The sequence below is a fragment of the Staurois parvus genome, unplaced genomic scaffold (genome assembly GCF_062004578.1).
Source record: "Staurois parvus isolate SC_StPar_1 unplaced genomic scaffold, SC_StPar_1.0 ptg000007l, whole genome shotgun sequence".
NCBI classification, from domain to species: Eukaryota; Metazoa; Chordata; class Amphibia; order Anura; family Ranidae; genus Staurois; species Staurois parvus.
This window is the reverse complement of record NW_028317803.1, coordinates 4,254,345-4,271,200: the sequence shown is the minus strand read 5'-3', so window position 1 is coordinate 4,271,200 and position 16,856 is coordinate 4,254,345. Positions and strand designations below refer to the sequence as shown.

General features: G+C 37.7%; 1 protein-coding gene across 1 annotated transcript in view; it reads right to left on the bottom strand.

Moving 5' to 3' along the window:
- The window catches only part of LOC149474281 (protocadherin-9-like), a 1,301,757-nt gene that overhangs the window by 943,089 nt on the left and 341,812 nt on the right, over positions 1-16,856 (bottom strand). The window contains exon 2 of the mRNA XM_089668359.1: positions 6,092-6,151. Within this exon, the coding sequence (XP_089524485.1) occupies positions 6,092-6,097 (6 nt within the window). The 5' untranslated portion in view covers positions 6,098-6,151. The remainder of the gene's footprint in view (positions 1-6,091; positions 6,152-16,856) is intronic.

Below are 16,856 nucleotides of genomic sequence, written 5' to 3'. Positions count from 1 at the left end.
GTTTTATTTTCACACTTACTTTTTAAATATATGTAAACCTAATTAATAAAATCCAGTACCACTTTTAATATATTAACCACTTGAGCTCCGGAAGGTTTTACCCCCTTCAAACCAGAGCATCTTTTGCTATTCATCATTGCACTACTTTAACTGGCAATTGCGCAGTCATGCAATACTTTACACAAATTAAATTTTTATCATTGTTTTCACACAAATAGAGCTTTCATTTGGTGGTACTTGATCGCCGTTGTTTTTCATCACTGTTTTTTTTGTGATAAAAATGAAAAAAGAATGAAAATGAAAAAAAAACCCAATATTTTCTACTTTCTGTCATAAAACATATCTAATCAAATCAAATTTGATCATAAATGTAGGACAAAATGTATTCTGCTTCATAGCTTTTGTACAAAAAAAAAATCCCAATAAGTGAATATGTGAAAGTATAGCATCTACAAAGTATGGTATGTGTATATATATATACCATCTATTTATTTATTTATTACATGTACTTATATAGTGCCATCAATTTACGCAGCACTTTACATATATTGTATGTTGTACATTCACATCAGTCCCTAACCCTGAAGGGGCGTACAATCTAAGGTCCCTAACTCACATTCATACATACACATACTAGGGCAAATTTAGACAGGAGCCAATTCACCTACCAGCATGTCTTTGGAGTGTGGGAGGAAACCGGAGTACCCAGAGAAAACCCACGCAGGCCCAGGGAGAACATACAAACTCCAGACAGGTGGTGCAGTGGTCGGGCTATATATATATTTCCAATTTGAAATTTGGATCAATTCTGGTGGGAATGAGCCCCATTCTGTTAGTCTTACGGAAGCAAGCACATATGATTGCCCTCAGAACAAGTGTGTGAGTGCACTTGGCAATTCTGATGTGCTGATGGCCTATCTCATTTCATGAGGCCCTAAAATGCCAGGACAGTACACATTCCCCCCCCCAAATGACCCAGACAGGCTGAGGTATTTAGTAAGAAGCATGGTGAGTTTTTTGAAGTTGTAATCCTTTGTCATTTTTTTTTAAAAATAAAGAAATTGAATAATTTTTCTTCACAATTTTTTTTAAAATACTGTCACCAGTATAATTTTTATTCAATTTGTTAAACTTTTTTTTAATTTTTTACTATTTTTAAACATACTTTTGTTAGAGTAGTTCAGTGTCACCACAGTAACACTATTCTGAGGGGGGGATCACGGATTTTTTTTGAGGTGTTACATTCATGACAGCTGTGATCACTACTGATTTGTGATTGGCTACAGCTAATCACATGGTACAGGATGCTGTGATTGGCCATGTGATAGCTGTGGGCCAATCACAGCATAGAAAACACAGCTGTTATGAATGAATACATTCATAACAGCTTTGTTAATACTGTGATCATGTAATTGCAATCACATGGTCACTGGGCCCTGAGTACCATGATACACAATCCACTGTGCACAGTGGAGTGTATGCATGAAGGTAAAAAACCTTCGGTAGGCAGCTCCCCCCGCAGCCCCTTCCTAATACTTACCCAAGCCAGATAAGGAGGATCAGGGATGTTCTGTGCAATACCATTGCACAGAGCAGGTAAGTATAACACTTTTTTTTATTATTTAATTAAGCCTTTAGTATCACTTTAAGAGGATCATTTAGGTAATGTCTGGACATACTCCCTAACCATACAGAATATTAAACAAGAAATGGGAGTAATTGTTGAAGTACACTAAGGAAAATAATATTCAGGTACACTTAGCACACTGAAGCAAACTGTGGATATTGCAAAATCATAATGACACTATGCTATATTCTTTGTACTCACTAATTTGATTTGATTTTACGGTGAGAAAAAAACATTTTGAATAACTGGTGACTACTTATCAAACAGCAACTGAGACAATAAACACCTTGGTAGGTGTTGTGTAATGTAAATTATGGCGTACAAAGTGCTATACATGGCGTACAGGAGCATTCAATTCATATAATAACACATATTAGGAGATTCAACAGAGCACTATCGGCAGTTTTCTGGTGCTATGACCAGAATGGTCTGTGCCTAGTTCAAAAATCCCTACTGCTTGTTTAGTAACTTTATCAACACATGGCATCTTCAGGTACTTCATAATGGCACCAAGTTTACAAATTGGCACTATTATTGCAGACATTCAAAAATTATTTCCTTCAGTTTGTAGTCACTAAAACTGGAGGTAATAGAGGTGAATCCAAACTCTGCATAAAGAGACAGGAAGAGTGCCTGTCCCTATATGCAGTGTAGCAGAGAGACATATTTGCCACCACTACCCTCTCCCTGTCTCTGGTTGTTAAGAAAGCTGTCAACTTCACAGGTATCACAGCCTCCCGACGGTCAGTGGTGCTGCAGTGGGGGGAAACTGATGGGAACGCCAAGAGACTAGTTCTCAGGTCTGCTCTTACCATGTTAATGACAGCAGGCAGTGGGTGGATTCTATAGCCATTAGCATACTAAGGATCCCCTCACTGCTGCTGCTAATCATAAGGGCAGTAGACCTGTTGGGGAACTAATGTCTGTGAATCACAATCAGGCTCCTCCCCCTAGGTATAAGACTCCCCACCACTGCATCTGACCGGTGCAGTGGTGGGGAGAAAACTCAGCTACACTGAGAGTGGATTGCCTGTATGGACACGCCAGCCTCAGCACACCTCCACAATCAATGCATGTCTTAGATTCATTCACCTGTTTACAAAAGGTACATGAATTTTTCACCTGCATCAACATTTGGACATTTGGCATGTGGAGGCACATCAAAATTTTAAAGAATTTTTTGGACACTTTTTTTAATTCCCTTGATAGGATGCAGAGGTCAGGCCTGTGTTAAATACAACATAGCATATTGAGTGCAGCAGTCAGGTCTATGTAACTAATGGAGTGTAGTAGTCATGTGATCAGTATACCCTCTTCATTGTCTAACATGCAATATCACACATAGAAAACAGCAGAATCAGGACTGTATTTTACAACAGTGTATAAAGTGCAGGTATCTGGATTTTTCAATATGAATCAGTGCATTACTCACAGTGTGGTGCAGCACAGCTTGCAGATTAAAGTGGTAAGGAATAAATGTCCACTTATCTTTGTGGTCAGTGTTCTGGGCTTTTACCCTATGCTAGCAATATTCACTTCACTCAATGATTGCCAGCAACCCCTCTGGGTATCAGATTATTTCCAGAGTGTCAAGCCTAGGAATGAGGATTAATGCGAATAAATTCTTTTACCACTTACTACACTATGGGTATGTCCTTGTCTTGACTCCCCTGGGGAGTATCAATTTTCAGCCACTCATCCATTTACTGGACAAGGGGCGTGCTGTAAGGAGAAGTCCGCAAGCCACCTTGTGAGGGAACAGACAGGAGCACCCAGGAGTCCTGGAGGGAGGTTATCGCATCACAGACCTTTTCCTAACGATCCAGAGGGGAACATATGTTTTAAAAACGCTCATTTATCTGTGCGTTCTGGTGAGTGTGCATTTCTTCTGCACCATTCCGCACAACGCTTGAATACGAATTAAAGGAGAGCACTTGAAGTCACTTTATATTTATATCATTTTTAACTGCTACATGGACTAATTCCTCTATTTATTGTATTGATATATGTATCAGTTCCTCATCTACCCATAGCGCTGCATGTTTATGATATATTGGTTCTTTAGGGTGTTTGGTTACCTTATGTTCAGCTGCTATTTATTCTTTATAGGTGCGCTCGTTTATATCTCTTTTTACTATAGGAATGAGGATTGTACAGCACAGCATACAGAATGATGTGACTTGGAATAGTGATTGTACAGCACAGTGTTCAGAATGAGGGGTATGGACTGGGGAAATTACAGTGCTCACAGGATGAGGTGGCATGGAAAAAGGAATGTAAAGACCATCAATTAAATAATTGGGACTACTTAGCAGCATGCAGAAAAGGTCCGTGTTGAACAGCACAGGATACAGAATGAGGTGGTGTGGAATAGGCAATATGCAGCTCAACATAGAGAATGAGTGCATAGAACATGGAACACGCATAGTCTCTTCTACAAGAAAAAGTTTACCTGCTCACAACTTAAATATGAGTTTATTTCCACTTTAAGGTTAGCCCATCATTCATCATCACATGAATGTATATTTTGTTAGCCAGATTCACATTCTTAGCATGCATATCTAGCTTGTATCCAGATCTCTGTTTCGTACCTTCTGCATGCAAGTACAGTATACTGCCCTAACAAATGAAAATGTCACAAGGTTCAGGCACTTGGCTGGGAGGTACCAGCCTACGGACACATGCAACCCTGTTCAGTCTGCTCATGGCACTCCAAAAGTAGAAAATACCAAGGGCACCCAACAGAAGATGTGGGGCATATGTCCCTGGTGCTAGTGACACCCATGGTTCATTTTCTTTTTCATTTACTCCAAATGTGGGAAAAGGCTCTAGGCAAAGGCCAGAAGTGGCACCACGGTAAATACTGCTCTGATTTGCAAACATGGTCAGTAAAATTTCCTGTTTTAAGCACCAAAGAACTTTTTAAAGGGTCATCTGCATTCTAAATAAACAAGGCCTATGGATGGAGGAAAAAGAGAGTATCAGTGTATGCATTAGAGAAACTGAATAAAAAACTTGAATGGGGCAGGGACTGATGTCAGACTCAACATGCATCAAGGTGCTTTTATAGAATAATGGTTTGTATTTTAGAATTGTTTGAGGTGCTTTTTGAGATGATTTTGTTTGCATCTACAATTATTTTCCTGTGGGAAAAAATGCATTTCAGTTGCAGCAGAAAATGACATGCTGCATTTTTACACAAAGCCTTGCAAACACGCTAAAGGGATATGTTGTATTTTGCTAAGCAAATATCTGAAACTTTCTTTTCTGCAAACAAAACCATACAAATGGGATGTTACAATAGTACAAGAAAATACTCTTGGTGCAAATAATACCAGAAGAATGAAAATAGTGAATTTTCATTTACCTTGGAGTACAACTTACCATGAACTGGTGTCTGATTTTCCTTATTTTGTGACAGAATAGGCTATTATTATTCTCAAACTTAGAATACGGTACTTTATCTGCTCTTTTACTGCAAGTCCAGTTCAAGCTCTGTTACATTTGTAGCAGTTACAATAGTGTACATAGATACTGTGTGAAAATGTACTTATCAATGCTGCTAGGAATGATATTTCAATGGTGTTATAATTTTATGAAGTCATCACAGTAATTCTCTGCAATGCGAGCAAGAAACTCATTCTAGCTCTAGCAACATCTATTTTTCAAAAGCTGGTTGAGGATGTAAAATAAAATATTAAAGGTCAAGCTGAAATCTAAAATTCTAATATTTGCATCACATAAATGATAGATACTATAGCAATGTTCTTCAGCTTTAGACTTATTTTACAGTTCAGCTCAAAATAATGTCTCCATCTGAAAGTGCCAACCCTTTCTTCTGTTCCTCCTGGCAGTGCCCTCTATGTTAAACTGCCTCATTTCCAGCAGGTTCATATCAATTTAAGTACAGAAAGAGAGAATGTGCAAGACTGCTGATCAGCTTGTTAAACTCTAATAATCAACTTATCATAACAGGCACATGTTTTCAAACAGGCAGGACTTCAAGGAATTCAAAGGTATTAAAAAAGTTTAAATGAAATACAGAACTATTGTGAACAATTATTTAACGATGAGATGAAATAATGAAAGTACATAACATGTACATCACATAGATTCTGCCCTAGAGCATTTTGTAAACCACTCTGCTAGAATTCAGAAACAAACAAGTAAATCGGGCAGAATTTCTGAGGATTAATGCATGCTAAAAATACTTACTACTAAACCTACTGTATCCCACTTAGAAAATATTAGCTATGGTTATCTTTTATAGCAAAAGAGATAAAACATGACCTAACTGACCCACATTTCTTTGTTCTATACATATTCAAATTTCACACACATTTTATAATAGAGGTAATCTCTGCAACTTGAGGACATTAGAGCAAGTAAATGCTAGTAAATATTAACATAAATACATTTATCTGTATAATGCACACCACTTCATACTCAGAAAGGTAGACATACCTGCATGCCGCTGTTCTCACATGAAGCATTTAGTATTTCATGTAAAGGTAAGTCTTGGCCCTAGCAAAGGAAAACAAAGAATAGTGGTTATATAGTAAATATCACATTTCTTATATATTAAAGCTGAACTCTAGGCAAACAGATACAGTATATACGCCATGGACATGTATATATGTGAATTATTTGCCTGCTAAGGGATTTGAATTTCTATCCTGTTTTGAGATATGCATAGCCCAGTTAGACAGCATATACAGCCTGTCGACAACATTTCTTTGCTGCAGTTAAGCAACACAAGCTGATCACCTATGTCCCCAAATGGTTATTTGACAATGAAGAAGCATGGACAAACTGCTAGCATCTTCATACTTCTCTGTCTTCTTGTCAGCATGTTTCTTTTAAGCCCATGTGAATACAGTATGTTTGATTGAACCCTAGTGCATCCCTATCTCTTAATCTGTGAGTGTTCCAGTACAGAAGATTACAAAAGGGTGAAATCAAGTCTAGTCTTTACACTAGCTGCATTTAAAGCTACTGTATATTGATTTGTTTTCAAATGAATACATAACTGCATCCGTATATATATATATATATATATATATATATATATTTATATATGCTTAATAATGGCATGCAATGCAAAGCTGCGGTTTCTAAAGTGAGCAAAATCCTCTCTTGTATTAGGAGAGGTATAGACTCCAGAGAGACAGATATAATTTTACCCCTGCACAAATCATTAGTAATGCCTCATCTGGAATATGCAGTTCAGTTTTAGGCACCAATTCACAAAAAGAACACTGGGGAACTGGAGAAAGTACAGAGAAGGGCAACCAAACTGATAAGAGGCATGGAGGAGCTCAGCTATGAGGACAGATTAGAGGAGCTGAATTTATTCTCTCTTGAAAAGAGGAGATTAAGAGGGGATATGATCAACATGTATAAATACATCAGTGGTTCATATAGTGAACTTGGTGTAGCGTTTTTCACCCTGTTGACTAGGTTATGTGTATTTGTGAATATACCCCAATCCTTGTAGGAGTATTTACATGTACACAGCTAGATCTGAGAATTCCTACACAAAAGAGGTAGTTCCATCTGCAATATACTGTACATTTATTGATAGAGTTACATAATATATACAAATTACATGCTAAGCAGTATTTACAACACAATGTACAGTTTAAGTCTCTTGACTTATACGATATTTACAATTTACCCACAAAACCATGTTTACAATACAATGTACAATACAAGTATGAAGTTAGTTTACCTCTCAACTTCAGGTCTGGTCATACTGCCTGCTGTGTGTCCCAACACAAAGAGACCCACAGCTTGGTGACCAGGCCTTAAATCCCCCCTCCTTTCTGTAATGTGGCTAATATAATGCTCCCTAACTGGTTACTGTACCTAGCAAATGTATACTGGGCACAGCCTGATTAGAAGTTCAAAGAAGGCTGCTGTTTACCACTCATGTGAGATGTGCTAAGGGGACAACAAAAGACCAGAACTTATATAGTGTAAAACTATATACATTTACACCAGTATAGAAGCTAGGAATAGTTTGATGCTGCAAAACACTCAATGGTTTAAATATTGTATATTTCCATCTAACTAAAATATACTTGTAATTATAACATTATTTACATTCATTAATGGAGATTTCACATAAGCTCATTATCTACCACACCCTGAGGTCATCACAGAGGACAAGGGGGCACTCTTTATGTCTGGAGGAAAAGAAATTTAATCTCCAAACACAGAAAAGTTTCTTCACAGTGAGAGCTGTGAAAATGTGAAATAGACTTCCTCAAGAGTTGGTTCTGGCCAGCTCAGTGGATTGCTTCAAAAAAGGCCTGGACTCTTTCTTAGATACACAGAATATAACTGGATACCAACATTTATACATAAGGTTGATCCGGGGAATATGCAATTGCCTCTCGGGGGATCAGGAAGGAGTTTTTCCCCTGCAGGAGCAAATTGGATCTTGCTTTGCTTTTTGTTTTTTTTTGCCTTCCTCTGCATCAACTGTGGGTGCAGTATTATAACTTTTTTTTTTTTAATGGTTTAACTGAATGGACATTTGTCTATTTTCAGCCAGATTAATTATGTAACTATATATGTCTGTGTGTGTATGGAGTTCAGCTGTTCAACAATTTATGAAATCAAAAACAAAGTTTCCTGGTTTCTGGCTTGACCCTGAAATCTTTTCTAGTATGAGACACAATAAATGTATTATGAAAAAAAACCCCAAACATTTCTTTACGTGTATTGCTGTGGTTATACCGTGTATGGTTTTTTTTGCTATTTGCAGCAATTATGAATGCTGGAAAAATACATTTTAATCCTTATTTGGGATGCATTCAAAAAGTATTACCATTATATGATATTAGTCTTGGCATTTCCTTACTTTATTCAGCTAATGTGCAACTACATTTATGTTATACATAGCATTAGGCATACTGTAGCACTGATAATAACGGATTGAAGGTTCCTTCTATTTAAAATGAAAAAGAAGGTATTTCAATATATACAGGAATAATGGATATCTGATTATAATTTAAACTTTTCATATAGACATAACTGCAGTAGAATAGATTCCCTTTTGTAAGTATTCTGGTAACTCTTTTTCTTACATGCTTGTAGTGCAGGAATGGTATTGCCTACTGATTCCTACAGATTTGTCAGTGGGTCATTTCTACCTCTAGCAGAGCTGTTGTATCCCAAATTCACAACACATAGGGAGGAGCACACTTGTTCATACTACATGAGGCATTCTCTGGTATCTGACATCAGTGGATCACACAGAACTTCGATTAAAACAAGTCTTTCACTAACAATGTCTATAAAAGACTTCCCTGCAAAGAAGACAGTAAATGCTTACCTCTCCTGTTTCTTGCACTTATGAATACCACTATAAAAAAGAGAAATCATTGTTTAAAGTCTCTTCAGAAACCAACATTTCTTGGAGTGTTGAATTATTGGTCTACCTGCTGCACTCAGTGGTTCCCCCACTGATCCTCACATCACTAGTTTGTCTTGTAGCAATATAGGAGTGTCAGGAAATACCAATGATAACAGCAGGGAACCAAAAGATCCTAGAAGTTTCATTATTTGAAGATATTTTGCTTGGCGATGTCTCTTCATTACAGCAGCATTCAATGGTGCAGGCAGTGGCAAAGGTATTCTAAACAAACTGAAACCTCACTAACAGATCAAATAGCAGCTGGCAAAAACAATTAGATAGATTGTGTACAAAAATATACATTTATGTTGCCGCGCTTCTTGTGACAAGTAGGAATCATCAAAACAAATATTGTATATCTATCTATCTATAGATATATATATATATATATATATATATATATATATATATATATATATATATAAATCTCAAGTAAAAAGAAAAGATGCAAATAAAGACCCAAATAAGTCCTAATCTGTAAAAGGTGTAATAAACAAGAAAATCCTTCATGTCCAAAAACTTCCAAAACCAAAGTGTACCACCACCTGAGATATAGAGGACTCTTACCAGAACAAATGGACCCTATTTATAAAAAGTGTCACATGAGCTTGTGAATTAATACAGCATTTGTAGTGGACTTGATGCCACCTCCAAAACTCTGCATATAATCACCAAGTGGCGGAGGTATTTGCTGTCTTCTTTGCAAGGACATCTTTTATTGGCACTTTGATTTTAGCAATACAGTTTATTTAAGATACATTAGGCTCAATTCACAAAGCTAACACAACAAAATTAGAATGCTTTTTTTTTTGCCGCTTCCCATCCTCCCTATAGCAGAAGTACTGCTACAGGGCGGCACGGGTGCGCAAAATCACGTGTATATATGTGACTTTGCAGTTCTGGGTAGGGGGCGCATGTGAGCCACATACGCCTTACCCATGCTGTCATTTGTGTCCTCGACTGTCAATCACCGGGTCCCAGCCGGTGATTTCTTGAACAGTCCCGCTATAAGTCACTGATCATCATTGTTACTAGTAGAAAAAAAAAATTAAGAAGAATTCCAGTATATATACCACCATTTGTAAACGCTATAACTTTCATGTAAACCAATTAATTTACACATATTGGGATTTTTTTTAGCAAAGACATGTAGCAGAATACATTTTGGCCTAAATTTATGATGAAATTTCATTTTTTAATTTTTTTACTGGGCATGTTTAAAAGCAAAAAGTCAGAAATATTGTTTTTTTCTCAAAAATATTTTTTTTTATAGCACAAAAAATAAAAAATGCACAGGCGATCAAATACCACCAAAATAAAGCTCTATTTGTGGGGAAAAAAAGGACGTAATTGAATTTGGGCGGAGTGTTGCATGACCACGCAATTGTCAGTTAAAGTAACGCAGCACCGTAACACAAAAAATGGCCTGGTCAGGAAGGGGGGTAAATCCTCTGGAGGGCAAGTGGTTAAAGTAACAGATATTTTCAGCTGAGTCCACTGACATTTGAAATAACACCTACATGGCTAAAATAGAGAATTTTATGTTTGTGTTTAAGGTTTGTGAATGCAGCCTATGGAAACTTCTGTATTTAACACAGATGTACTTATTGTATTTCTGGCTATCATTAGCAATTCATGGACTGAATTGAGTTACATGAAATTTCTTTATAAGATGACAGGGGAGAGCTATATTCTAATACACACACAAGTCTTCTTGAACTTTTAGTATACAGCTTAATATACTCAGGCCTAGTTCACACCTGTGCAGGTGGTTGCGGGTGTAGGAATCGCAGTGGTTCCCACATCCGCAACCATCCGCAGCCAAATTGCAATGCTCTGCAGAGATACGTGGGGCTTCATTCTTAACCACATGCCGCCCAGCCACTGTAGAAATATGTTGGCAGGACGGCACAGCTGGGCAAAACCACGTTTTAAAACGTATGTTTTCAAAACAGGTAGGGGGTGCGCGTGAGGTGTGCCACTGCCTTACCTGTCCCGCTGATCACGGCCGCGGATGTCAGTCACTGGGTCACAGCCGTTCATTTCCAGCTGTGTCCCGGCGATTAGTGGCAATCACTGACAGAGAGCAGGGCTGCAGTAGCTCTGCTCTCTGTCAGTTCCCTGACAGCTCCTGACAGGCTGATCGGGAGATCCCGATCAGTATTTCCCTCTGCAGTACACACCCCCACCCCCTAGTAAAACACTCCCCTCACACAGTTAACCCTTTCACTGCATAATAAAGTTACCCCCTTCCTCCCCAGTGCCATTAGTACAGTGTCAGTGTTTTTTTTTGCACTGATCGCTGTATTGGTGTCACTGGGGATGTCAGTGACCCCAAGTCAGTTCCCCCCCAGTGTCAGAATGTCCGCCGTAGTCTCACAGTCCCGCCATAAGTTGCTGATAGCTACCATAAGTCACTGATCGCCGCCATAAGTCGCTGTTTGCCGCCATTATTAGTATAAAAAAAAATTTAAAATCCCAGTATCTTCCCTGCCATTTGTTAATGCTATAATTTCACGTAAACCAATTAATTTACACGTATTGTTTTTTTTTTTTAGCAAAGACATGTCGCAGAATGCATTTTGGCCGAAATTTATGACTAAATTTGATTTTTAATTTTTTTTTTCCTGGACATGTTTTATAGCAAAAAGTCCAAAATATTGTTTTTTTTCCTAAAAATTGTCAGCCTTTTTTTTTATAGCGCAAAAAATAAAAACCGCACAGGCGATCAAATACCACCGAAAGAAAGCTCAATTTGTGGGGAAAAAAAGGATGTAAATTTTATTAATGTACCGTATTGCATGACCTTGCAATTGTCCTTTAAACTAGCATAGCGCTGTATAGCAAAAAAAGGTGTAAATTGCAGTATCATAGTTTATACCATAGTTTGTAGACGTTATAACTTTCACACAAAGCAATCAATATACGCTTATTGGGATTTTATTTACCAAAAACATGTAGCAGAATACATTTTGGCCTAAATTTATAACTAACTTTGAGTTTACTATATATTTTTTATAGCTGAAAGTAAAAAATATTGTTTTCTTCAAAATTTTTGGTCTTTGTTTATAGCGTGAAAAATAAAAAGCGCATAGGTGATCAAATACCATTGAAAGGGTGCAGCATTGCATGACAGCGCAATTATCAGTTGAATGAGTGCAGCGCCGAGTAGCAAAAAGAGGCCTGTTCATTAAGGGGGGTAAATCCTCAGGAGGGCAAGTGGTTAATGGCATCCTTACACATTTCAACCCACAGCGGGCATGTCTTGAAAAAAGTGCATGCACCTTTTTTTTGCAGGAAATGCAGGCACAGCAGCTCTTTCCAATGAATGGGCCGCTGTGCCCATGGAAACACAAGCCTCAAATCTGCACAGGTGTTAACCAGGCCTCAAAGTGCATCAAAACAAAAGATGTGTAAATTCTTGAAGTTTGTTTTCTTTAGAGAGCAGCTATAACATAAGTAGAAAAGCCTGTCCCCTACTAGCATGCTGTAGTGTATGGATCCTAGCTCACTATGTGGAAGTTGGGGTCCCTCTGCAGAAAGCAAACATTCACCTGCTGAGTTAGGCCTATAGCTCAATCTATAGCAAATGTCATGCTCCCTACTTATTGGAGAGTTTTATGTATGGCTCAGCAGGTGTTCTGTTGAACCTATGCAGAAATACCACTACTTTCACATGGAGAGGAAGGGCCACTTGATGAAGGGCTTTAGAGCCCACTAACTATAGGTATACAAAAGTGTACATAGGCTGGTATCAGCATTCTATAATGTCTTCATTATTAGCCTAGAAAACTGGAAGTAATTCTCACCCTCATCATTAAAACAGAACTGTTATTATTTGCTAATCTCTAATTATCCAGTGTGCATTGTTTTCTGAGGTTTTATTGATTTTTCATTTTTGTTTAGTAACTTGATAAAAGTAATTGCATGCATATTTGTGTTTTTTGGGGGGAAATATTGATTCTAATAATAGAATAGTTCAATTTGAGATCAATTCTGCAAGATAAATAAATATTTGTGATAAATAGTGCCACAAGATTGAGATAAATCATTAACCCTTTAACTGCCAATGACATATGTTGTTTATCAGTGGCAGTGAGGGGTTTTCCACACACTCCTAAATGCTACAGCAGCTAGAAGTGTGTTTAACCAGTTGCTAACCATGCTATAGACAAATGATGGCTACAGCGTGAATGTCCAGTTCTGGGAAGCTGTCATATGACGTCCTTCCAGAACGTGCTCTTCCGCACGCCCCCAGAGGAGCGTACCCCGCAATTTATGTGATCACGTGATGAGGTAAAAGGCCAATCACAGCAGCCTTTTACCATGTGATCAGCTGTGTCCAATGACACAGCAGATCATGGAGTAAATACAGTTGCTGGTTATTGGCTGCACTTTCTTCACACTGTCACAGCAAGAGGAAAGTACTGCCAATAACCAGCAGCTTCACAGTGCAGCTTGGCACTGATCATCAGTGCCCTATTGATCAGTGCCCAGCAGTGCCTAGTAGTACCACCCACCAGTGCCCAGCAATGCCACCCATCAGTGCTGCCCAGCAGTTGCACCCAGCAGTGCCATCAGTCAGTGCCACCAGTCAAGGCTGTCAGTCAGTGTCATCAGTCAGTGCCACCAGTCAGTGCCGTCAGTCAGCACCATCCATCAGTGTCACCCATCAGTGCCGCCTATCAGTGCCCATCAGTGCCGCCTATCAGTGCCCATCATTGCTGCATATCAGTGCAGCATCATCAGTGCCTCCTCATCAATGCTCACCACTGCTGCCTCACCAGTGCAGCCTATAAGTTCCCATCAGTGTTGCCTATCCGTGCCACCTCATTAGTGCCCAACAGTGCTGCCTATCAGTGCAGCCTCATCAGGAGAAAAAGTACCTGTTTGCAAAATGTTATAATAGAAACAAAGAAAAACTTTTTTTTTACAAATTGCTTGATTTTTTTTGTTTATAGTGCAAAAAATAAAAACCCCAGTTAAATACCACCAAAATAAAGCTCTATTTGTTTTTTAAAAAAGGATAAAAATTTCATATGGGTACAATGTTGCATGGCTTCACAATTGTTATTCAAAGTTTGACAGTGCTGAAAGCTAAAAATTGGAGTGGGCACAAAGGGGGTAAAAGTGCCCTGTAGGCAAGTAGTTAAACACCACAAGGCATCTGTTGGCTTTCTGATTAAAGCAATTGGACAGCTGTATAGTCACCTGATCACTCTCTGTGACCACCAGAATTGTGTTCCTGCCATGCTTTCCAGGCTGTGGGCATTGGAGTCACATGGCAAGTGATGTATGATGGACAGGAGGAAGATCTCAGTGGTCTAAAAATAACCTTGTTGTCTCATCAAAGAAACCCTATCACAAAAGTAAAAAAATACATTTATAACCATTCACTTAAAAACACTCCCACAAAATGTTGAGTCCATCTTGCCTCCATGTGTACATATACTGTACATGAACATAAACACACCTGTTGTACGAAAATGTTGCTTGAACTACACATATAATATGTTGCTGGTCAGAGCAATACTTTCAGGATCAATATTCACAGTTAACTCTAAAGTGATGGCCTGTAGGGGCTTTTAAAGCATTGTCTAAGGAAAATATAGGGGAAAAATGTTCTTTGTCATTTTGTGGGTGTGTACAATTTTAAAGCTTGACATGCTGGATACTTGTTTACTTGGCACAACTTACATTTTTATGTTTTACCAAAAATGTGTAATTTATTGCATTTGTTTGACCTAAAATGAACTTAAATGTAATTTTACTGAAAAGTTGATAAACCCTTGCACAAACATTGTATGACAGAAAAAAATGGACCTATCACTACTTTATTTTTCAGGGTGTCTGCTTTCAGAAAATGTATCATTTGGGGGGATTTTAACTAACATTTAAGCCTAAACTGATTTTCAAACATGTGCATAAACAAGCAAAAATTGCTCTGGCAGCAAAAAGGGTTAAAGTCAATACAATCAATATTTTAGGAATATACAAAATAACAATGAGGAGACCTCATTGGCCAGTAAGGTAAAATAATACAATGTATGATTGTGGAATGTAAATAATTTGTGACATTAAGACCCCGGTCACACTGGATACAAAATACATGCGATTTGCATGTAATGCGACTTGCAATTCACATGCCAAATCTCAGCCTATTGTCCTCAATTAGAACGGTCATATCGGTGCAGTTCCGACTTGGTCAGAGCCACACTGATTTCTAAAGTAGTACATGCACTACTTTTGGTGCGATTTGCATTGACATCTGTATCAGATGTCTTACAAATTGCACCTGACATCTGACTTTGAAATCGTGCGACTTCACTGTTAGTTGCACAATTTTAAAGTAGGGTATGATGTGATCGGGGTGTAAACTAGAGGGAGATCATTCTGTGAATGTAGTCACTTAAGAATGTTTTCATAGTTTCACTCTATATCATTTAAGTGCCAAATAACTTAAAACATAAATAATTAAAGCATTTGTTAAATAATGCATGTTTTTATTAAATTAGCTACTTTGAAATAAATACCGTATGCATTATATTAAGTTAAAAAGATGACATTATCCCTTAGTGAATTGACCTCTGTGTGTTTTTATTGCATTGTTTTGGTGTCGATTTGCTGAAAAAAAAAAAATGCAGGTCTTACTTTATTTAATACATTGCCAGTGGTTGGAATCAAAAGCAGTATTATTTACAGTGGTTGTAAATACCCATGAATTCAAATAAGATAAATCCTTTGTAAAACAATAACATAGAAATATCAAATAAACAATAAAAACTATATACTGATACTTAAAGTGATCATTTGCAAGATGGGCAAGTCAGAAACACCCTGTCAATATATGTGCAATTAACATACGTCTATGCTGACATTTTGTCATTATATTGACATACAGTGTAACTACACCATTTGTCATATAAAATGCAGTTTTCAGGCAATGAAAGCAAGATCTTTGGGAAAAAGTCACTTTTTGTTGCATGGTTATGTGTTTGGTCTTCAGTATTGAATGTGACTGCATTTTTATTTCTTTTATTTTTATGTTTTTCATGCAGCTGCATATGTGCTATTGCTTGAAATATATGACATGAAATTCCCAATTTTCAAGCACATAGCCATCTGTCAATTTCAGACGTCTGTTTTCTTTACACAACACAGAAGCATTATATAGCTAGGACAAGGCAGGGCTGTTTATCAAAGCACATTTCTGCTCAAGAAGCACCTTAAAAATCCTTGCACATACTTCAGCCCCCAACCTTCTATATCATTTTGGACAAGACATATACATACATTTCATGGTGATGCTGCCATGTAGTGAAGCTAATTGCTTTCTTTATGCTTTTCTCAATTCAATTGTGTATAGAGGGCAGACATAGTTTTAAAGCTTTAGAGAGCTTTTCAGTGATGGAAGCTATAGTACAGCTTCCATGAATGGAAGAGTGGGAACGGGTGAGCACAGTCCATCCACAAGTGTCTATGACATGTCCAGTGGCTGAATTAACCTCCAAAGCACTAGAAGTGTAGCACTATATGATACGATATGAGGTTGCAAAGGACTATGGATTTCAATAAAGCTCAGAGCCACTAGCACAAGGGACACTTCTCACTGAAAATAGGTACCATGCCTTTTGCTGAATAAAATAAATAAATAAACTTGAGCTTTAAACTATTAGGCTATTTTAAAGAAAATCTAAAGTTTAATTATACATAGATTTCAGCAATATGTTAAGATACCAAATGTTGGTATCCTGTGAAACAGACACAACCAGATATGTATAGCTCTGCACAGAGAATTCCAGCTGA